The sequence below is a fragment of the Taurulus bubalis genome (genome assembly GCF_910589615.1).
Source record: "Taurulus bubalis genome assembly, chromosome: 3".
Classification (NCBI taxonomy): Eukaryota; Metazoa; Chordata; class Actinopteri; order Perciformes; family Cottidae; genus Taurulus; species Taurulus bubalis.
In genome coordinates this window covers 15,394,149-15,418,983 of record NC_136591.1, presented here as the reverse complement: position 1 = coordinate 15,418,983, position 24,835 = coordinate 15,394,149, and the positions used below count along the sequence as shown (strand labels likewise).

Genomic DNA, 24,835 nt, shown 5'->3' with positions numbered 1-24,835 from the left:
ACACACACACACACACACACACACACACACACACACACACACACACACACACACACAGTCAGTCCACCTTGCTTCACCGCCTCTTCAACATCACACATCAAACATTACCACTTTCCAATATGTCGCTCTTTGCCAAAGGTTTATAGATCGTATGTAATGGTTATAAAGTATTAATAACATGTATTGGTTGGAGACCATCTATAAGAATGGTGTTGTAAAAAATATGTTAGATGTTAGTCATTAATGCAGGGTAATAAACCATCTGGTTAGCAGTTATACATCGTTGTACATCTTCAATAAGGCTGCTAATCGGTCAGCAGTTATGAATGCTAATAAGACATTAATCAAGTACAATAAACATCAAGTCAGCAGTTATTACTGTTTGTAAGAAATTAATTGAGCAAAACAAACATCAAGTCATCTAAGACATTAAGCCAAGTAATAAACAGTTTTGCTAACATTTAGATATGTTAGTTCGTCATTATTAAGGGTTGCTGAAAATTGAGAAAAAGATTTTGAAGATAGAATGAATGAAATAGCATGCCATTAATTATGACGACTAATATAAATATAGTCAGTAGTTATAACAGTCATTTATGAAAGGTAACAAAATAGGTCAGTCAGCTAACCAGTTGAGCACACTCAGTACTAACATGCACTTACATGCACTAAAAGCACATGCAGCCAGCAAGGCTCCGTCAACAGAGCACAGAGGAGTTTGGACAACACACACAGAAAGAGAGACTTCATTCTCTGCTCAGGTAGACATTAAATCACTATATTTTTACAATGATAAGATTGTTTACTGCTATGTTAATGTTCATAATGTTAAATATAGTTTATTTAATGACAGCTAAGTCAGAAATTATAAATGTTAATAAGTCACTAATGAAGTGTACTAATACAAGTTGTCGGTTATAAATGTAGTAAGTCATTAATAAGGGGTCATAAACATGAATTCAGCAGTTATAAATATTAGTAAGTCATTAATAAGGGGTCATAAACATGAACTCAGCAGTTATAAATATTAGTTAGTCATTAATAAGGGGTCATAAACATTACATCAGCCGTTATAGATATTTCTAATTTATAAATAAATAGTACTAAGCCCTCAAGTCAGCAGTTATGAACATTAGTTAGTTAGTAAATGTTAGTAAGCAATTTGAAAGGGTAATAAACAATAATGAGTTTTAAATAAGAGGTAACCACACATCAAGTCAGCAGTTATTGAGTCATTAAGAAAGAGTTGTTACAAGGTTTAAGTCTGCAGTTGTAAATGTTAATAAACACACTCTTTCCAGATGCCCTGCAGCTCCATCATCTGCATTGACAACAGATGTTGAAGATTCTGCAGACTTGATACTGCTGCTGTGTCACACCACATCCAGAAAGAAACCATCTACTGTTGCTGCCAAGTCACTCAAAACCGACGTGGGAGTTTACTCAAGCCAGAGACAAGAAGCCAAGTATGCCAGCGGGGTGAGCAGAGAGGAGATGATAAACACAACCACAGGAAAAGGCCCGTGTGAAGTGTGAAGTCTCTCTGTGACTCAACAACATAAACCCACTTCTCTGACAACACTGACATTTTCAAAATAATAAACTTTGCCTTCCTCGCTTTATTTCCAAATAATGCTTATTGAAAAAGATTTGTTTTTTAAAGGTGAGTTTCATGAGTGGATTCTGAAATCCTTTTTCTAAAATAAAAAATAAAAGCCCAGAAAGCAGAGAAAGAGTATTACGTCTAGTTTACAGTCTGGAACGCACTGTTTGTTGACTGTTGATGACGACTCTGCTCTTCGTCACCTTTAACCTGAGCTGAACGAGTAAAAAGTGCTGCAGTGACTTTTGAACATGAACAGATGGATAAAGTCAATTATAAAAATACTGTATATGAAAAAGAGAAGCTTTCATGGACAGTTGAAACTGTTGAACATAGTCCAGGTTTTGGCACTGCAGTTCTCATCATGCTTTGGGTCATGCAAACAGGGAGTAAAGGTTACCGCCTCCACTTACTGGCTTGTACAGAGAACCACATCTCAGTCTTCATCACCAAATGGAGTTTGAAAACTATTTCATCAAGCGACTGTTTCCAAGGTCAAGACTGAACTTTCCCTCTCATCTACCTATTTATGTTTTAGAGTAAAGTAAAGTCGCTCTCAACAGAATAAAATAAATGAATAAAAAAAGACCTGACGGCCAGCCACTTGTACCAGATAGTAATGTTAATGTTAGTGTGAGAAAACTTAAAACCCCACTGCATGGAGTAAATGGACAAAAACATACAGAAACAGCAGTATGATTATCAATCAATCATTTCATTCCAAGTGGTCGTTTTATGGGTCGGGTTAGTTCTGACAACTCAATGAATAAATATGCTCACATCCGGTTCTCCACAATCGCACTCTTCTCCGTCCTCCACGAAGCCGTTACCGCACTTCTTGCCCCCCACCAGGTCCTTCATGTTGGGCATGTTGAAGAGACACATGCCCCCTCCCTTCTGGAAGTAGCTGTCCAGGTCACGTTTGCTGCAGCGACTGAAGACGCGTGGGAATGGATGCCTGAAATGAGACATTTTCACTTTTGAGAAGCCAAATCTGAAGAATTTATTCCATAGAATATTATTTTCTGGCTTTGCCTTCTTGGGATGCAACATTAGTTCCTTGTGTTCCTATTGAGACACATTTAAGTACTGTAGGACAACACACAAAGGCTTTCACTGCCGTTTGATTTATGCGCTATTGTAAAGGACAACACGGGAAAAAAAGTAGAACAAAAGTTTATGATTTAATAACTGAGAGAAATTAAATATCTCTAGTGACAAGACAAGTCCTCTCGGCAGCCACATTAATATGTATTTAGTTTTGTTCCTTTTTATGTCAAGCTGTTGGCGCTGTCGGCTGAGAGGAAGCAGCTCTGAGCTGGAGGCTCACCCGGTGGCGGCGGCCATTACGCAGCCTCCCTGCTCGGCGCTAGCCTCCACGCAGCAGCCGTCATGGTCGTGGCTCATGCCAAAGTTGTGGCCGATCTCATGGGCCATGGTGGCCGCGGCGCCGATGGGCAGCTCCGAGTGGTCCTGTGGGGGAAATGGAGGGAGGTCACTTTACGGGACTGACCACATCATGATGGCTGCTCCGATGCACACATACACATTCTAGGTACATATTTCATACCGGAGCATATTTTTTTCATTCATGCCAGGCAATTCATGAGCTTTCTCCTCCAGTGTATGTATTAGTTAGTCTGCAGTAGCGTTTTGGTAACTTTATCAAGCATGGATCTATTTAGAATTATGCGCAATCGCAACACCGTAAGCAAAATCATAAAGGCCAAGAAGTGTTTTGTTTACATCTTGGGAAGAAAGAGTATTTCCCCAAATGTAAAGACAAATATGGTAATATTAATACATTTTACATCAGTATAGTTAACAATAAACAGTGACATATCGAAGACGTCAAATTCCTCCTACAGACCAAAAAACTAAATTACAAACAAAAATAAATAGAGTGAAACATAGGTACACTCATCAGACATCAGCAGAGAGAAGGAATCAAATAAATACATTTTAAATCTTTCATTTTTTTAATTGGGGTGCATCCTTTAGTTGTCATCCAGATGGATGTTATCCTTGGCAAAGGATTTATGAAACTCCATTTATTTTCACAGTAAATTTCAGTTAAATTATAAAATTAGCATAATATTTGCCTCAGACTGAACCTGGAGGGAAACGTTTCTGCAATCTGTTGTTTCTTAGTGTTTTCATATAGATCTTTTGATTTTATTTTCTTGACTCGATAAAAACTTTCTAATCATTTAGAGTCCTTTGGGCCCTAAAGAGTGAAGCCCATAATGAGTACATGTGTTTGAAGTGGCTACATGATGTAAAGTTGGAGTTTAACTCCACCATGTCCTAGTTCTAAAGGTGAAAAGGTCAAACCCACAAGCGCAGAGCTGCATGAGCACACAGCCGCAGAGACATCCTTCAGATGTATTTAGCTCCTCTTTGATCCGCTGACAGCTGTCAATCACTCTTAGCCCCGCTCCTGAATTATGCATACTGTATGAAACGGGGCTGCGTTAACTGTCTGAAAATGTCGACATTCTGCAGTGCAATCCTTCACATGCCACTGAGCGCTCTGTGCTGGTCCTGTGCTGGTGAGCCGCAGGACATCTGGATTCCACAGACCCCCCTCTGCTCACAGGAGAGCTGCCAGCCCATTAGAAGCTAATTAAGCTTGAAAAGCTATCGATCTCTCCGGCTGCATCCACTCAGTCCACTGCACACGTGAAGCCGTACAGTTACACGGGCTGGATGCTACGACATCGTGGACGCAGGGCAGCGTGTGAATGTTTAAATCCTGCACTAAACAAGATGGCTGCAAAGTCCTTTAAGTACTGCAGCGCAAAGACAGACAGCAATACATTCCACACAAACATAATAATAACAAATAAAATCCATGTCTTATTTTAGGATAATGTAATCATTCTTATTTAAATAATATGACATAACTTGTAGGTGAGGTACTGATTTGTCTTCACTGTTTTCACTGCTCAGCCACAAACGCATTAATTCAACTTTTGTTGAATTAATGCGTTGTAAGGCAGCTCGGTAAGGAACAGGAAAATATGCTTATTTACTTTCTTTTGCCAGATTGAGTTAAGATTATGGATATCATTATCATGTCGGTGTGTTAAATATACTGTTTGTGACGATTTTATGTTATGTTATTGTCTTCTTTTTTTTTTACAAAATCCACTGGCACATTTATTTGATACTGAGGAGGTCAAAACTCCAGCAACACAACAAAAAACTACATTAATAATTTGATATTTGCAAATTTCTCAAGATGACTCAATATTTTTTCTTCCTTTTTCAGCAACATGTTGTTTGCTGTTTGCAGAAGATTTTAGTGAACTATAATAAATGAGTGCTATGTAAAACATTGCCGATACACAGAAGACTAGTTGCAAACTTAATTTGTTGTGCATTGACACAAATATCTTCACAAACTTAATTACAACAATACAAATGCTGTCATCGTTGTGCGTCTTTTTCTTTACCGGTCAGTGAGAACCAGAGGACTGTTTTAATATCTTCCTAAGTGGTGTCTATTAGATTATCATTAAGTTCAAGAGTAACGTTATGGTAGGATTTTTCATAATTTTAAGTAAATGTATTTAATTATGTAAAGTCATAGTGCAACAAGAATCATGTAATGTAATTATGAGAAAATAAATAAATGAAGTTCATTGAGCAGCTGAGCTCATTTCTTACGGTGTGCCTGACGAATGTTTGCTCCGTAGCCGATGTTCAAAGTGATCATTTGAATACTACTTCATGGGCTGATTAGTTTTGGGCATATTTCCCTCTCGGGGTTTGAAGTTGTTTCGGGGTTTTTTGATTTGCTTATGCATGCTAATTATATGATCACTAGAGATTTACTCAAACTTTGGTTTATGTTGGTTCATATATGGAAATAAAATGTAATGGAGGTAGCGCTCAGTGGGTTTATCAGATATACTTTTTAACTGAACACAGCTGCATACGGAAGAGAGCTGTGGGACTGAACTAGAACAGTCCAGTTTGTGGCTCTAAACCAAAACAAGGAGCTGAAAGAAGCTAAAAGGGTTGCATGGAACTGCAGGGTGGCTTTGAGCCCTTCCACTGTTAATACACTATTATTATATTATATCGATCAGTGCAGCTTTAACCTCTTACCACTGCTTCATCCCCTTTAAACGTCATCAACACCAGCGGTTTTAATTTGAACTTTGACCCCAAATAAAAACCTAAAGCTAAAGCAAAATGAAGAAGTGGAGACCAGAAGTCTATATTTTCGAGGACATTCTGCAGACACAAAAGCATAGACCCTCGATACAAGGTGAATTCAAGCTGGGAGGAAATATTGAGGGGAAAGAGTGAGTTTTTATGAACAGAGCATGGAGAGGAAATGATGGATCATGTTCCCACATACCAGTGGCGTCCATAGGCTTAAAATGTTTTTTAATTAGGCCCGAATATTAATTTAAAAAAATAAAAAAATAAAAAATATTTTTTTTTATTTTATTTTTATTTTGGTGATGTCATTAAATTAAACTATTGTTTCTCACATAGACAACTTATTTATAACTCTAACATGCTACATATGTGCGTGTGTTCTGGTTTGTATGTTTTCTCCCCTTAAAATTACAATCCAATAGCCTATCATCATATCTTAACCTTAGGGCACTAGGACCTTGGGGAGGCTGCTGCGCTGGCTTTCTCACTCTGTAATGTCTCTCATCAACCACAGCAGGATTACACCAAGGAGTTTATCTCATAGTAAACTACGCCAAGGAGTTTATCTCATAGTAAAGTATACCAAGGAGTTTATCTCATAGTAAACTATACCAAGGAGTACCATCATACACTATTTATCATTCGATAATTAAGATGTACTTGAAATGTTTTTATTTTTGTTATTCATGTTTTTTTTTACTATTGAATGGTATATTTGACACTGAACTAGTTCATCTTTATCTCAGTGTCCAAATTAGCAAAAAATATCATTGGTTTGTAAAAACTACACAGACAACAAAATAGATCAAAATCTTATTCCCTTCTGCTCAAAATAAAACAAGTAAACAACTCAAAAGTTGACACTGTCAGGTCCATTCTCCATCCATTGGATTTGGGAGTGACGTGGATATGAAAGCTAGTTTATCCGTCTTTCCTTTACAAGCAGGAAAAGTATCGTTATTTGAGAAAAGTTCATATTTGTGTTCACTATGACCCTGACTTTCTGTCTCTTCTATTATCATATACTGAATGAATGCAAGCAAAACTACAGAGCAAAATCACACTCTTTCTGATTGAACCAATCTATGAACTGTCTGAAACAATGGATAAATTAAATACAATGAAAAAAAATTGCCGCGCACAGCGCGCGCACACATGCCTCTTCTCTAGGGGCTAAGCCCCCCCTTTCCTTGAATCCTAGAAACGCCTCTGCCACATACCACGTTGATGCCTCCAGAGTTTTCCAGGCTGCACATCCCCTCCAGCGGTGCCATCCCAATAGTGGTCCCCTTGAAAATCACACCGCTATTGGAGACACACACACACGCACACGCACACACACACACACACACACACAAAGAAAAATCCTTCAATCAGACGTGGGAGAACCCCATTTCCCCATGTGGTCTCCTGGCAGTTAACTTGTCACTTAGCATCCCAAAACAAAATCAAGCCCTGTCTGGTGAATCAAAACAAAACAGGCCCTTCTAACAGGCACATCTAATTATCGAGCAAGAGGGGCCAACAATTTAGTGTGTGTACGCCGGCAGTCAAACTGCGATGCTGTTCAGCCCAATTAGAGTCGGCTGAAGTGAGATCTTTTGCTTAATAAAAACCCTGTTTAACTAATCATTTGTCAATTTATACACTAACAAAATATGAAATTACCTAACCCCAGAGGTGGGAGTGTTTCTGCCACCAGAGCCAGACAGAGGCGCATCGGGGGACAGGAGGTGTTTTAGGGAGGATGTGGAGTTATCAGCCTTCTTGTTAGCTGGTACAGTGATTGTGAACTTTTGTATTAACCTGTGTGTTAACATCAGGAGGTTCTCACTCCCAACAAAAACTAAAGCAGCTCCTCTCGCTCGGAGAATGTGTAGTCAGAGGTGGGTAGAGTAGCAAGTAAGCAAGTACTGTTCCTTTTTTAGAGAAAGATTGTTGAGAGCAGCGAGTAATTTAGCAAGTAAAAGAGGAAATACCTACAAATTACTATCTATTTGCCACTAATTTGTCTTCCAAAGTCATGAGTAAAGTGGTGAACATACGACTGCATTTAGGGTTTGTGATGAAACGTCCGATTCGATCCGATCTGTTACAGACACATCAGAATATTGTGAATATTATTAATATTATAGTAGTATTAAAAGTCCACCAATACGCAAAGACATGGTATTTATTGCTTGTTATATTACCTTAAATTTTGATTTGGCAAATAAATCCTTGAATCAGATGTGCATGGACTATGTTTATTATGTCAATAAGTAAATCAAGAGTGTCAACATGCTACAGTGTCCTTCAAATTGGTATATTTCCAGTATAAATGTCCTAAGTTCCAGTTCCCATCACAGACAGCCACATCTCATATCCAGGCTCGCCCGACTCTGCCGTGGTCTGTTAATATTAACTGCTGTTGGAAAGAAATGCTCCAACACTGGAAAAAGATCACAGCGAGGCCTCGTATGCTTTGTCTCGTCTGTGGGTTCGGCCATTATTGGTCGGATAAAAGAGCACTAGCAGACCTGGGATCTGCAGACCACCAGCCTCTTTATGGAGCGTGCATGAATGCGTAAATTAATAAATCAATAAAAGTAGCTCTGTGGATGTATCATTTTCTCAGGTGATCTTATCCTACGTGTTCCCATTTCGATGCAGAATTTTGCAGTGGATCTACAGCTTCTATCTTTTTCTTTCTTTAAGTATGTCATACATCAAGCCCTTCTCCAAGAACAGACTGTGTAAGTAATTCACATATCGGTCAGGATTGGACACAGCGTGGCTCCTCTCTGTGAAGGTAACAACGTAGTGTTTACAAATGTCTATAGAGGGCCAAATTCTTCTGCAGGGGCAGGGTTTATGTTTTTATTTCTCACTGAGTCTAACATCTTGATTACAGCAGCTGAATAGTTACATTAAGTCAGAACTTGAAATGTACAATTCAGTTTCCAGTAACAGATAAGAATGTAAAGCATGAGCAGTTCAGCGGCTAGTGGAGGCAGCTGTAGTAACAGCTGGAGTCCCGTCAGTCAGTCACAGTGCTGCTGTGCATTTCAAGAGCAATCTGGAGAGAATTTAGAATTATTTGCTAAGTTTCCACTGAAGTTTCCACTTTATAAAGATCAGTGTAAATTATGATTTGCAAATACATAGGGCTGGCTTAGGTTTACAGTTAGGGCTGGCTTAGGTTTACAGTTAGGGCTGGCTTAGGTTTATAGTTAGGGCTGGCTTAGGTTTACAGTTAGGGCTGGCTTAGGTTTATAGTTAGGGCTGGCTTAGGTTTATAGTTAGGGCTGGCTTAGGTTTACAGTTAGGGCTGGCTTAGGTTTACAGTTAGGGCTGGCTTAGGTTTATAGTTAGGGCTGGCTCAGGTTTATAGTTAGGGCTGGCTTAGGTTTATAGTTAGGGCTGGCTCAGGTTTATAGTTAGGGCTGGCTTAGGTTTATAGTTAGGGCTGGCTTAGGTTTATAGTTAGGGCTGGCTTAGGTTTATAGTTAGGGCTGGCTTAGGTTTATAGTTAGGGCTGGCTCAGGTTTATAGTTAGGGCTGGCTCAGGTTTATAGTTAGGGCTGGCTCAGGTTTATAGTTAGGGCTGGCTCAGGTTTATAGTTAGGGCTGGCTCAGGTTTATAGTTAGGGCTGACCCTAGGAATGCTGCTATAAACCTAGACTGCTGGGGCACTTCCTATGATACACTGAGCTCCTCTCTCCTCCTCTCCATCTGTATGGTATTAACATTGCTTCTTCCCCAGAGTCCTTTTTCCCCTCGTTAAAGTGTAGAGGGTGGTCCTGGGACAGAGGATGTCGTATGCTGTACAGATTCTAAAGAACTCTTAGGAAAATGTGTGATTTCAGGCTATACAGATGAATTGAATTGAATTTGTGCATTCTCGTCTCGGAGGTATCATTGGATCATGGTCACAGCTGGATTGTGTGCTTGCTGCCGTTGGCCTGCTTGACACCCCCTGATACGCTTGTTATTATTTCTATTACTTTTACTGTTATACATTCAACAAGTTTCTCAGACCATAGACCTGCAATAACAGATTGTTTCTTTTTTTTGCCACTTCGGAGCAGAGAATTAAGTTGTCAACACAGCATTGACCTTTTAAGCTGATATAGCAAACTCGTTGGCAAATGCAAGAATGATATGGCCGTTGCCGCTTCGGTGTGATTGTGTGTGAGTGTCCAGTGCTCACGTCAGCAGCTGGGCGTTGTCGTGTTTCTTGCGGGACTTCAGCTTTTGTCGCCACTGAAGAAAGGACCAGAGGGTGGCGTTTGGCTCCTCGGTGACGATACACTGATCCCTGTCGGTCCAAACCTCCAGGCCGATGAGAGGCACGCGGATGTTCAGAGCCCTGTAGAACTAACACACAACGAAACAACGTTCCTGCACACACACAATCTTGTCATAAGCTCCCATAACAGAGTCTGGTCACGCGAGGCAATTTCCCCTCCAATCTGCCTTTAAGGGCTATTGAAGGACACTATTGATTGATTCCTGATGAGGCTTCATACCCCAGTTGTGTACACTTTTCAACCACTAATTATTTATTTTGAACGTCAACAAACCTCAGAGTTTATTAGTAATAGATGACATCAAGATATGCACTGACTGTACAACAAATCTATTATCTTGTTGAATGGAGAACTGCAGTCTGCAGCAAGAGAACCCATCAGCCTTACCTTATCCACATAATTGGCAATTTCCATTATCCTCGCCTTGGTCTTTTCATAGTCCTTATTCTGCCGTTTAAACTGCAAGACAGGGAAGACGGGGAAGTATCAGTGTCATGGATGAGGTCAGCGGTCAGAAAAATAAATAAAATATATGAGATGATTCTTCCTGAAGTTCCCTGCAGAGACTAATGTCCCATGAAAACATAACTATAACCCAACTGGTCCTGCTCTACCAATTCTACCCTGCTCCATTATCATAATTATACCAATTACAGAAGGAGAGGACCAGACTCTTACTGGTCACCATGTGCCGTTACCATGGCATTAATGGAGAAGACAAAACCCTAGCTGGGTTTTATGAAGACGTAGCGTCTCGTCACTGCAGCTTAGTGTTTATTTAAAAGCCCTTCCACCTTTAGATTCCACCTAAATACATGCCATTAAGCAGACAAAATCCTTCCGCCTCGTCTCCACATGCTTCCGCCTCGCTGTGACTATCATCAGTTAAGAGCTCTCGGTATGAAAGAGCTCCATTTGCTGGAATTAGATAATTGTTTAAGATGTGGATGGTGTTTCCGTCCTGGTGCGTCATTTGATGGCTGACTGACGTCAGGGGACACATGTGGCGCTCACGCTGATGAAGGCAGAAATGTTGGAGTTGGATGAGTCGATGGAGAGGTAATGCCAGCTTACCAGTGTGTTGTCAGCCACTATGTACAGCTCCATGTACTTGGTTGTACCCCAGGCGTTCCTCTTAACCTGACAGTAAAGACAAAGCCGGGTAGAACATGGTTATGCACTAGACAGCATTGGTTTGATAGAACACACTATTCTACTCCATACTCTGACTTTTTTCAAATTAATTAAGGAACATTGATAAATAAAACTGTTTTAGGATTGTCTCTGAGGGCATGAACTATTTTCCACATTAATAATGATTTTATTAATACATTATTGATCTGGACGTGAAAGAAGGTAAGACAGAACTGTAGTATCTATTTCCTTTTCTTTTACCCTGAGATATATATATATATATATATATATATATATATATATACATATATATATATATATATACATATATATATATATATATATATATATATATATATATATATATATATATATATAAATATAATATAATAATTTAAGTTAAACTCTGTGGCATTTTTAAAACACAATATACATTCCCTATTATCTTCCTGTTGTGAGCCAATCACTGATTTCTGTGAGCTTATTTTTTTAGAAAACTCTATTAAATATTATTCACAAGAAGTCAATAAGGCAGCACTCATTGTACACAGACAAAGTACAGTACAGAACAGAACAAAATGTCAATTTTGTGGGATTTAGTCAATGTGATTCCTACTACCATCAAGGTGCTCATTGTACCGTAGTATTCATACTGCAGAGATTGTTTTGCTCCAACAAGACAAAACAATTCTGGGGGAAATACTGAACATATAAGATGTGGAATATAAAACACTGATACAGGTGAGCAGGTAGTGTTGTCAGTATAACACGTTATAAAATGGGTTCAAAGTCTGAGAGTGGTACATAAAGAGTGAAAAGCCTCGTAGCCTCCCAGCCATCTATGCGGTTGTGTTTACAAAGCTTTACGACTCCTTATATGCCACCATCATTAAGTTTCCATCCTCCTAATGCTTGATTACAGCAATTAGGGAAAGGCTCTGCTGTAATTAAAACCCATTGATTTATGTGGAGACTGCAGCCTCGACTTGCTCTGGACTCCACACCAATTGGCGGGGAATCAGTGGCACATATCCGCACTAGCACATTCACATGTCGCATTGTTTATTTGAGAGGCAAATAGTGGCGGAAGCCTTGGGACTTGGTCTAGGGCCTGCTGGTGGCTGGCATCTCTGCATAACAACCCAGGATTAATGGGTGGCAGGGGAGGGAATTGGGAGAGCCAAGGGGTCTGGTGCAGGAGGGAGGAAGATGGAGGACTAAGGGAAAAGGATGATGCCCTGGTGGAGGGCTGAGAGGGCTGTAGAGAACGATGGTGATGATTAACAGTTTATAGTGATTGAGAATGTAAACTGGAAAATGATCAATATGGAAATATGAGAAGGAAAACCAAAGAATGACTCCCAGCAGTGGTGACAGATGAAGCCAGAAGGGCCCACTGAGGAGCCTTTTGTCATCTATGACTGCAGTTGAGCAAATTAGACTTCTGTTAAGTTCTTCTTATCTATAGAAGCACAGGAAATTGACTCACAGCCATAGCCTAAACAGACCTGAAAAGATGAGTCAAAGCCATAATTCCCTCCATTTCCAGGTGGAGCGAGAGCAATTTTGCCCCTGAAATAGCACAGAGACCTATTCAGTATTGTGTTTGCATACGACAAAGACCATTAAACCTGCACAGCCAAATGTTCTCATGTGCTCGGGGATTTTTGGGTAATAAACCAAACCAAACATTGTGCCTCAGTCCATCACATAACAGGAAGTGAATGAATCACAACAGTTTTTGTATCTTTTCAATGAAATTCCATTTCTTTGCATACAACACTCAAAGGTTGTGATGACTTGTGAGATCCCAGACACACTGAGCCCTCAGCTGTTTGAAGTAGTTCAACGAATGAAATGACGATGAAGGAACATAACAAAAAACACAATAAACAGTGTATATAGTACTCACATTCATGGGCAATTTGTTGTGCGCATGCGTGCAAAACAAATTCCTTCACAGGAAATGTATTTTATTTAAACCTTTATTTAACCAGGAGAGTCCCATTGAGATCAAAAATCTCTTTTTCGAGGGAGACCTGGCCAAGACAGGCAGCAGCATAAAAAACACATAGTTACAGACAAAAAACACAGAACAACACAAGTTAAAAGAAACTAAAAGCTAAGAGACAGAGACGTAACAGAGTCAATTTAAGAAACATTTACATTTTTGGGAACCTGCCTCTATTTCTTTCATTCTAGATTTAGAAGCAGTCAGTAGTATAAGTTCTCTGAGATTTAAAACATTCTGCAACATATTCCAAGATGAGGGGGCAGAGTACACAAAAGCCCTTTTTCCCATTTCCGTTCTGGCATTTGGGACAGTGAGCATAAACAAGTCCTGAGAACGCAAAGAGTATTGTCCGACACTTCTCTGCATGATAAAAACACACAGGTAGTTTGGGAGCAGACCAAGGATTGCCTTACAAATAAGGGTGTACCAATGACAGAGCCTACAGGTGGCCAAAGTGGGCCATCCTACCCGAGAGCATAACACAGTGGTGAGCCAGAGCTTTACAATTTGTAATGAACCGCAGCGAAGCATGGTAAGCTGCGTCCACCATACGAAGACAGTTAGCAGAGGCATGCAAATAAATAAGATCACCATAGTCCAACACAGGTAAAAAAATAGCAGCAACTAATTGCTTTTTTACATTATTTGAAAAGCACAGCTTATTTCGAAAATAAAAATCCAGTTTTAACCTCAACTTTTTCACCAGGTTTTGCCAAACAAAATGCTTTGTTTGGCAAAAGATGAGAAAAAATCATTGCACTTGGATTTCCACGAGCCCACGAATGGATACAAGCCACATGGATAATGCTGCAGAGGAATTCTAAAAGGTTTTTCAGATGTTTTATAACCCTTTTTGCTGTCTTTTCATCATTTGTGGAAGTCTGTTTTCATTGATATGCTTACATTTTTCAGGCTTATAGTACTAAATAGAATTGATATTGCTTTTAATCTTTAAGCTATGCATCTGATCATGGCATGAAGCTGTATATGTTATGTTTCAGTCAGCCAACTCAAATAGCAATGTGTAATTGACATGTGAATATGTGACTGGGAGTGTTTGGAGACGAGTCTCTGAACTCGTCGTTCATTGCCAAGAACGCCCTTCTTCATACGATGACTAACGCTACTCCCACTTCACAGGAAAATGGGTTTGGAGCGTACAGATAGATGTTGTTGAGGAGGCCTTCATATGGCAATGGGTGTGTTGGCCCTGTGAATGTAGCATTGATTTGAGGTGTCTACTTCAACTGGTCCAAGTAAAGTTCTGGAGTTGTCCTATATGGTTGGTTTAAAGCCAGGCTGTCATTTTTTTTAAATGTTTAATTCTCTTGCCACAAAATATATTCTTGTTCAATTAAATACGCTCAAGGGTTTTACAGTGACAGCCTTACTTGGTATGGTTTAACCTGTAGCTTGTGGTGGCTAATTTTAGCAAACACTAGATAGATACTGCTGTGTTTTAGCTGAAACCATCATCCTCCAATAGGTTTCTATTTTGAAAATATATTCTTTTACAACAAAATTAAATGACAGAATAGGATAAAGTTAAAGAGAAAACACAAGCCATGAGTGAGTACTATGGGATGTTGATTTTAAAATGCCAAGGTTCTGTCAAATGTATGTGGAGGTGGAGGCTTTGCTGTACTGGATACATTTTCAATTGGCGTTTGTGCTTTGGACTGTTTGCTGCAGAGTAGTTGATTTTGACAGTGAATCCAATCTGATTCAGTAGTGTTCTTCACTTAAAATTGCACATTTGTTTCTCGGTTAAATTGTGACTAGCGAGATTAGCTCTCTTCCCTGGGCCCTGTGTGCTTGTGTGACATCATCATACGGTGACGTAAAGTGATCAGCACGCATCAAACCTGGCACACACTCAAAGGTTGTTATTAGAGCTGATGCCCTGAGACTTGACTAAAGGCGTCAGGTGTCTGATGTGACAATAGTCTGATTGAAACATCATTATCAAATCAACCCTGTCACCAAGAAAGTCGCCTTGAGTGGAATATAGATTTCCATTGCATCTAAAGGACATCAAAACCCTTGAGAAAAAGTTGTTACAAAGCTTAAAGACCCGATTTATTTTTGCTTTAGTATTGCAGTAGTAATCTTTTTTTCAGTTGTTTTTGGGACAGACCATTATTTTGGAAAATCCACGTCTTTGTCTTTGCACAGAAATTAAATTGTTATTGATCTTCTCGTCTGTGTTAGGGCAAGACTGCAAACACATGCATTTCCCAGTTTGTTGTCTGTTCCTTTAAAGTGAGTGTCGAAGAGACAATTATAGTATTGTCACACTAGTACTTTATCAGGAAAACAACCTAATAATTGTGGTATAAATGTGCGAGACTCACCCTTGAATGAAATTGTCTGAGCAGGTTGGAGATGTGGTTGGACTGTGTGGTGTGATGGCCATGCCCACAGTGTCCACCTTTAATTGGCAGTTCCTCTGCAGTCCACAGTGAATGGTGGAGAGGATCAACACCATTGATTGGCTCCAAGTAGTAGGTGTCACTGGAATTCAAGGATATCAGGCCCCTGTGTGAAGGAAAAAAGACAGGCAGGAGGGAAATAATTAAGGCTGGGTATCGTAAAAAAAGTTCCCCACTGGCTGCTGACCCTGTACAGCGCTCACACAGCGCTCATCGCTGATAATGACGTCCAAGGTGGCGGGACAAAAGCCTAATATGCCCCCCCACCCCAAGGCTAAAACTGTCAACACTGTCGGCGTTGTTAGCGTTGTTTGCTCTTTTAGCATCGTTAGCTGCTTTCAGAGCAATGTGCAGTCAGGCAATCCCAGCTTTACGGGTTGTAACTGCTTCGGTGGAGGAACAATTATCCATTGCAGGAAACAGAAGAATGTCTGCAGTGATTGGCTGAGAGCAAAATCATACAAAAAGTCATTTAAAAAAACACCACTGATTGGCTCCAGGTAGTATTTGCAGTAAACAGTGCAGGAACAGTCAACAAACAGGAACAACAGGTTTTCTCTGTATTTTTGATCAACCAGTGGGTTTTATGAATCCTAGCACGTTATAAAACAATTGAGATACATATTACATCAAACATATTATTTCACAATTCTATATCAACTATTGTAGCCTACAATTGCATGTTTTTTATCCAAACGATCTCTAAGTGCACTATTGAAACAAGTGTCCTCTAAAGAGAGACATACATGTGCCACATGTTCCCCTTCACACTGACATAATGCCACTTGCTCTGTATTCGTTTTGGTTACCCGCTGTAGCTTTCCTCTGTCCCTACAGGCACTTTCAAATTGCTTCAAATGTGTTTTTCTTCTCAAAGGCTACAACAGAGTGAGGACACATTGCAGGGTGCAGCAGTGAATTTCCGCCAACTACCTCTGCATGACTCAGGGAAGATTAAAACTCATCATTCTTCACTGGATTCCCACTCCCTCACTGAGCGCCTCCAGGGACTGTGGACCGGGGATTGTGTGCTGTGCTCTCTAGTGCTACAGAGGGCAGAGTAGGTTTCTGAGGCAAAGACATTGTGAAACGTCTTAAAATGTCTTGTAGAAAATGATTACACTGTACAAGCTGTTTATGTAATGTCAATGTGTTTCTTCATCCTTTTCCCGAACTCTAAGAACCAGTTCATGTTTATGTCCGTTGTTCTGCAAAGCATTAATTTGCATTGTATCCATGGGACAGACAACCAACGGACCCCTTCATGCAGAATTGATTGGATCTGTGGAGGTGTTAAAACTACTTCTGTCACTTTTTGTGTAGGATGACATTCATTACGTCTTGTTCCTCTGTATGACTTCAGATTGTTGCCCCGCCTTTGAATGTGAACCTTTGGAAGAGGTATAAACACTTTTGCCTATACTTTGTAAAAACTAGTTAAATTCATGCATACTCAAGATTTTATCTTAATAAGCATGGCTACTTCAGCTGTCTCATCTGTAGGACCCATCATATCAGTCCTCAAAGTATCCCGCATTGCCTCACTAGACACCACGTTTATTGACAAGTCTGCCAGCTCCACCTACCAATTTACATACTGGGCTCAAAATTGGGACAACTGCTTCTCATATGTCAACAGGCATTCAACACAGGCCAAATATGTGTATAAGAATGACTAGATGACAGTGTAATTTTAGTCATTTAAAAAAAAAATGATAGGGCAACAATAGGGAGGATATTTTTTCACAATTTTTTTGTACCTACTTTTTATTTGGGGGAAATCCTGCTGTAACTTTGGTAACTACAGTTCCAATGATACAGTAGTGTATATATAAACAGGAAGTATACCGTTGCAATTTGTCTGTGAGACGGGCAATGGGCTGCTCTCGTAAATAAATTATTCTTGTCAGTTGAATCTATAGCGCTCTTACAGGAAGTCATCCTGATGTGAGAACGGATCTTGGCGATCTGGAAGAACTCTCTCCCTATAAAACTAATATAACTAATATCGCTCCTTCATCAATGAGGAAGTGAGCTGCCTTTTTTTGTCCTGTGGGAGTGGCCAGCTTATCCAGTGAATTTCAGTAGGTTTACATTTTTAAATGTGTTGCTATGGTGATTTATCTAAACTTGCTTTGAGAAATCGAAAAGCCAGACCTAAGTCATCTTATCCTGAAAATTAGCCCGCATCTTGTATCTTCGTAGGTAGGTAGTTTGGACAGAATCACCTTTGGAGAAACGCAACCTGACGTAACCCTGCGGTGGCCAATCAATGATCAATGTATGAAAAAAAGATTTAAAGGGCAACTTCGGTACTTTTCAACCTGTTACCTATTTTTCCCATACTTTTGTGTCAAAGTGACTAATGGGGACAACACTTTTTGAAATTGCTCCAGTATTGAGCAAGAGCGCTGCAGTCGGCAGCCACGAAAACGGGGTGCAATGTAATTGCACCTTGTTTTTGCCACTGACAGGCTCAGACTGATATTGTAGTGTCTGACACAGAAATAGAACGGGAGCAGAACGGACATTGAACTGTTTTCATTTGGTCAGTTTTGGTAGTCAGTGGGACCTTAAAGTGTTATGATGTGGTGTATTTTGTGTTCCGGTTTTATTTTGAAGGTCCTTGCCTCTTGTGTCCTTTGTTCCCTTGCGCTTCCTGTCCCTCTGATTGTCTGCCCTGTCTGCTAATTGTTTCCTGCTGTGTCTAATCACCTGCCCCTCCCCTGTGTATTTAAACCCTGTTTGTCTTGTGCCCGGTGTGGGATTGTACTGCGTGTTTGAGTGTGATGAGACCGTGTTTGTGCTGTTGGATTCCTGCGTTTTGTGAGTCTTGTTCCTGTCCGTTTTTTGATTCCTGTTTTTGTTTCTTGCTCCATTTTTCCCCTCTCGGCCTTTTGGAGGCTCGTCATTAGTTTTTTGTAAATAAATATTCTTTTTTAACCTTTGCTTTGTTGTTTGGGTCCTTTTCCGTACCCCACCCACTAACAAAGTGTCATCTCTGCTATTTTTATTGATTTAATAAAGTATTTTGATTCAGGTGACCACTGTGCTTTTACAAAGACTTTCTTCTCTGGGTTTTGGTCATGATAGTCTCTTATTTTAGGTTGCAGTGTGTCAAGATAGGTAATACCCAGTCCTTGCTTCTTCCCATGACAAAGGGAGTTCCCCAGGGTTCTGTCCTTGGACCAGTCTATTCACTATTTATATAAACAATATACCTCTTCATTGTATTATAACATCCATCTGTATGCAGATAACAGTCCTTTATTCCTGTGCAAATGATATTCATGTCCCCACTCAAAATCTACAAAAACGTTTTTATTTAGTTTGTATTATTATATATTTTTTTAAACATTCATAATCAGACAACCCCACAACCAGCCTACGAAAACAACAAAAATAAGTCCATCCAAATCCAAAACAAATTGTTAAATTAAAACTTGAGTCATTAGAAAAACAAGATATTAAAGCTTTAAAATCTCCAAGGGGAATAAAGATCAAACTGATTTAACTTGAGGGCAGTTTATTCCATTCAACCGGTGCATTTTACCTGAAACAATCCAATGTTAGTTATTGGTTTGTGTAATTACAAAATTTCAATGAAGGAAAAGATGCAAGATAGTTTGGCAGCTTGAACAGTGGAGCTTGCAAGATGAACACTGTGAGATGAGCATGCCTTCTTGTCGTACAGAGCAATGATGATGAGGAGCTGCACACTGTGATGAATAGGTTCGGCTGCTAAAGTAACGATAGCGCAGTGACAGCACAGAATATCTGTAATTAATTGCAAAGATAGAAGCTGACTGAGCAATAGGTAGACATTAAGAAAAGACAGACAAACTTTAATTCAAGACAAAAAGTTTAGAGTAAAGATGTTGAATATGAATCTTGAATGACAGTCTGCTGCCAAGTCAGATTTCTAAGTATTTGTGTGTGAATGAGCAAAAGTGATAAGAGACCCAAAGTGTTAATGGTAGATAGTCAGAGACGCTGGTGGATGTGAAGAATGACATGCAAAACAAGCTGATAGTCAGGGATGGGAGGGTTACTTTAGAAATGTAATCTGATGCAGTTACAATTACGTGTGAAAAATGTAATCAGAAACCAAATCCATATAAATCACATCATAAAAGTAATTTCATCTGATTACTTCCTGTTGCCTTTGGATTACCTCAATACCTAATATGCAAATAAGGAGAAAATAAAATGAAAAGCCGACAAAGGGAACAACATTACAGTGCTCTTTCGCTGAGCTTCTATACGCATTAGAGGTTTGTATGAAACATATTTCACCTTGTTTATTTCAGAGCAGACACGATAGACACAAAGAGAAGAAAAACATTTTATGTGACAGGATCTATGTTCATTCACACTGCTATAGGCACGGCTTGTTTGGGGTCATGCTTTTTGAGAAAATACTGTTTTTTTTCTTAAGTAATTATGTGTCGAAGGTTGTTTATCAATCTATCCTAAAACCATGTGATTCATCCTGAGTCTGTACAAAACACCTCGTTATGGCATGAAAGTGGCTGGCGGGCGAAATGAGCTGAGAACTGCGGGACAGGACAGGGAATGAAAACACTCTGAACTGCTGGAGGGCTGCAGATAAGGAGACGGGTCAATGCTGAAACCTAAACCAAAAGTTCTGATCCAGAATTTTATTATCAGTGGGGGGAGGCCCCTGGTAACTGGCAATTTTTGCAATCATAAGATTTTTTTCTTTTGCATAATCATCAGTTCCCTGTGAGTTCAGGGTCGTGCGGTAGTTTGGCCATTAAAAAGAAAAGCCTCAAATCCACGGAGAAAATAAACATATTTTATACAGCACTGCAGCTGGAACACAATAAATAGTGTCATCAAGTTACCTTTTTACTCTTTCATCCTTATAAACATACATTCTATTCATATACCAGGAGTAAAATCAACAAACATTGTCATTTCCACAACTCCTCGTTAAAATCCAGGACGTGTTTGTGCTGCAATCATGATCTCATAATGAGTGCGATGGGGACGGACGGCGGAGTCACGCTGTTGTTTTGTGAAAGATGTCGTTGATTCATAGTTTATGACCGCGCTGTTGCCGAGCAGAGGATATTTTCAAAGATGTTGAAGCATTGAAAAAGTGATTTGGGAAGAACACATCACTCTTTCCGCCGCTGAATCACACCTAACCGCTTTCATCTTTCTGCAGATTTGACTTTCCTTGCACATTATTACTATTACTATTATTCTGCCTCCAAAAACATTTACATTCATCGCCTCAAAATCACTTTGTGTTGAAGAAGAACACACATAGATGGAGAGGGGAGACTAAATAAATGTTCAGTGGGACAGGGACAACATTGCGTCAATCATACATGAGGCTACTGTTTCTAATTCATGAACGATTTCATCTTTGTGTAGCTTTCAGTCCAGTTCAGCTCCATAGTGGAGGAGAGCGGTTTGCATAGCTGTCTGCCACAATGTCCTTTTGGAGATGACCACTAGGGGCACCAAAGTCGGAAGTTTTCTAATTTTCAAATCCTAGACAGTGTCTTTAAGGGGTAACTTAATCAGGCTGAAGTAGAGTTCCCCTGTCCTTTGATGGGCCGATGATGGGGGTAACCACGCCCAACAGTGATGTCACAGTCTACTGGAGCACCCTGGGATGCACGTCTACGCTACAGGTTTCCAAGGGACGTTCAACATGTGAAGTTCTTTTTGTGCCTTAGAATGAAATGGATGGAACATGTTTATTATCTCAAGAAGCTGTTCCAGTGTTCTGGAAAGAGCCCTGGATTTTGGGAAGGCTCCATATTTTGCTGATGAATTTGAAATTCAAGAGAGAAATCTTACTGGATTATGTGTCATGTTAGCGAGGCAGAGCTGACAGATGCAAACACATTCACCGCTTTAAAATGATTGGAAGTCTTCAGCAAGTTGCTTTATTTCTAAGTACTGAAAACGAAGATATATACGTATATGCTATCATAGCAGACAAAAGGTTTCTGTCAAAAACTCTTTGTGCTCAGCGGACTGCAGGACATAAGTCATCCCTCTGTCAATTCATGACTACATCCCTTAATTCAACCTTTTTCAGTCCAAGAACCAACTTGTGTGGGTCAGCTGTGTGAATGACGGGACATTTAGAAAGCATTTACAGTCTGTTGGCTCACGGATCTTTATTCTGGCCCCACGTCTGCTCTGTTCCCATCAACGCTGATGTCAACAAGCAGCATCTGGCTTCCTTCCCAGATCAGGACAGAGGGACTGGGGAGTGCCGACGGACGTGTCAGCACTGAACCCGCCTCCATCAGGGAGAAAAATATAAAGATTTTCTTACAACGTAATAAAAACTTGTATCTGTTTGGATTCATGAACGGACTCTGGAATTAATTCCTACTAAAGCCCCACTGAGCTGTAACTTGATGTCTCTATCTAATATATTTTTGGGGACACGCAGCATCTTTGCCAGGAGAAAGCTTCAATCTGAGCCTTCAATATGAAAGGCTTTCCATATTAAAACCTGTCTGAAGCTGTGAAAATCTAAGACTTTTAAAACTGCTGCCTGGATCCCCGAAGAGGATCAAATTACCAATTTTACAATCTGAAGAAAATACAAGAGTTCTGACAGTGGAACGAAACCTTAACTATATGTGTTGATTGGACGTGCTTATCACAGTCCTGTGACAGCCACAGATACCAGATTGTGTATTATTTTCAGAGCATTGATTGCTGTTGCGATGTAAAAAATTCAACGAGTGAAAAAAAAGAGTTTTGAAAAGACATTATGTACTTTAATCAAACTATATCCCAAAGTCCAAGTCAGTTTTGTGTCTTTAGTTTACTGACACAGCCATACAGTATTAGTTATCAAAAAATTGAATAATGCACAGGTCATCTGAAAGCAGGAGAAAGATGAGATGTGGTGTTCCCGTCATTTTTGCAGCAGTTATTATATTATAAGTTATAGTTGAAGTGTTGTACTAGCTGCTCACTACAACACAACCAGCTCATGTACTATATGCTTATGGAAATGAATGATGGTTAATGGCTCCATGAAATTAGTTTTGAAATAATTAATACATTTTTATGTATGACCAGAAGTCTGTAATGGCACTCTCATTAGCCCTAGCTGTCATTAGCATGCTATCATGCAAGAGGTGGTGAACATGGTTAACATTGGGTCCAATACACCGGTCTGCTTAACTTGCCACAGCAGCTGGATTCATGCGATGTCGTGCGAGAATTTGGGGGAACACACGTACATCCATCTTGTCAGGCTTCCAGTTATGAGTCTGTGTTTCTGAAAGATATAGCGTGATAACAGTGAACTTTGACCACCAAATTCTAATCAGTTCATCCTTAAATCCAGGTGGACGTTTGAGCCAAATTCGAATAAATTCCCTCCAGGCGTTTTTGAGAAGTCCCGGATGGACAGACAACCCGAAAACATAATCCAGCTGTCTCCGGTGCAAAGGCATAATACAAAAAGTATCAAATAGCAATGTGAAAACAAAATGGCAATGTGAAAACAACATTCCATTATTTAAACCGCTAATCCTCTTCAGGGTTGTGGGGACGTTGGAGCCGATCCCAGCTGACATTGGGTGAAGGCAGGGTTCACCCTCGAGGTCACCAGATTATCTCAAGGCTCAAATATAGAGACAGACAGTCATTCACGCTCAATCACACCTACGGACAATTTAGAGTCTCCAATTAAGCTGAACTGCATGTCTTTGGACTGTGGGAGGAACCCAGAGGGAACCCACACTGCCACGGGGAGAACGTGCAAACTCCGCACAAAAGGCACCCGGGCACAGAAGGACCGCCCGGGATCGGGGATCGAACCCCAGCCTCTCTTGATGTGACAGTGCTAGGCACTACACCACCGTGCAGCCCTGAAAACAACATGACAATGTTAAAAAAAAACAATAAGGTAATTTGTATCAATTGCTGACCAAAGAAAAGTCGGTCTATCTATTCTCGGCTTGATTATTGCGATGCACTGCACTCAGATATCGGACCGGCTCCCTCCACCAGAACTGCTGCTAGGCTCATTACTGAGACAAAGACGTATGATCACATCACTCCTGTGCTTGCCTCGCTATACTGGCTCCCTGTTAAGTTTCAAATTGATAAAAAAAAGTTAAAGCTCACTTTTAAGGGCTTATTAACCTGCTATTTGCCCTCTGGACCAATAAGACCCGCGAATGGACCCGTGCTGGTTACTCTCAGGTCACAGGGTGGTCAGGCTTTTGCTGTTAGCCTCACTATGGAACTCAGACACACTTAGTATCTAGCTTCTTCTAAATCTCTTTTTTAAACTTGTCTGTATTGAAAATGTTTTTTTCATTTGTACTGTTGTTATTCCGATTAATTTGATCTTATTCATTTTTATAGTTTTTACTGCCTCTATGCCTTGTCTGATTTTCTTTCCTTTTGTAAAGCACTTTGCAACATTGTTAAGAAAAGTGCTCATCAGAAGAATTCATCAGATGGTCACAAACACAACTCCCAATGAATAACACGTATATGTTTATCCATAACGGCTGGATGTGTTGAATAAGTGTTCTCTGATTAGTCCACCATATGTGACGTACAGTATGTCAGTGTTGTGTTTCCACAGCCCCCAACTGTAACCAGGTTCAGGAAGTGCATGTAAGAAAGCACACTAGCATATAGCTAAGCACTGTGTTTAAATATATATCCTCACGGAACTGAGAGCATGAATGTACACAGAAAACATGCAGCGACTGGGACCCTGCTGTTACAGTTTCAGTGGATGTCTTAGAACAGTGTTCCCCAAATCTTTTTCCTGGGGAACCACTTGACAAAAAAATAACAAACCATCCCGACCAAAGCCATAATAATAACCAGATCTATAAATCATGAGAAGAGTGAATTTGTGTATGACTGAACGTGCCTTGCCATTCATACTGCCAAACCAGCCATTTAGAAGAGATTTACATTCGATAAACCACTACTCTGTTTCATGCATCTGTTACTGAAAACATAAACATGTCAAAACCTCCAAATAAATGCACTTAGGCAAAGTTAATATTTAAAACAAACAGAATGTACGCTAACCTTCGGTTATTTATTCAATTCTATAAATATGCTACAATACGAACGTTCATGCTCTCTCATGTGGCTCAAAGCTGAACTGCAAACATAAATCTTGAATAAGTGACGATGAAAG

At 39.9% G+C, this 24,835-nt stretch overlaps 1 protein-coding gene across 1 annotated transcript in view; it reads right to left on the bottom strand.

The window, feature by feature from the left end:
• adam19a (ADAM metallopeptidase domain 19a) overlaps nucleotides 1-24,835 on the bottom strand; it is a gene marked incomplete at its 5' end in the record, with an annotated part of 160,068 nt that overhangs the window by 27,877 nt on the left and 107,356 nt on the right. The window contains 7 exons of the mRNA XM_079214914.1: nucleotides 2,384-2,561; nucleotides 2,934-3,076; nucleotides 7,000-7,084; nucleotides 9,972-10,138; nucleotides 10,459-10,530; nucleotides 11,146-11,211; nucleotides 15,574-15,757. Coding sequence (XP_079071040.1) covers nucleotides 2,384-2,561; nucleotides 2,934-3,076; nucleotides 7,000-7,084; nucleotides 9,972-10,138; nucleotides 10,459-10,530; nucleotides 11,146-11,211; nucleotides 15,574-15,757 — 895 coding nt within the window. The remainder of the gene's footprint in view (nucleotides 1-2,383; nucleotides 2,562-2,933; nucleotides 3,077-6,999; nucleotides 7,085-9,971; nucleotides 10,139-10,458; nucleotides 10,531-11,145; nucleotides 11,212-15,573; nucleotides 15,758-24,835) is intronic.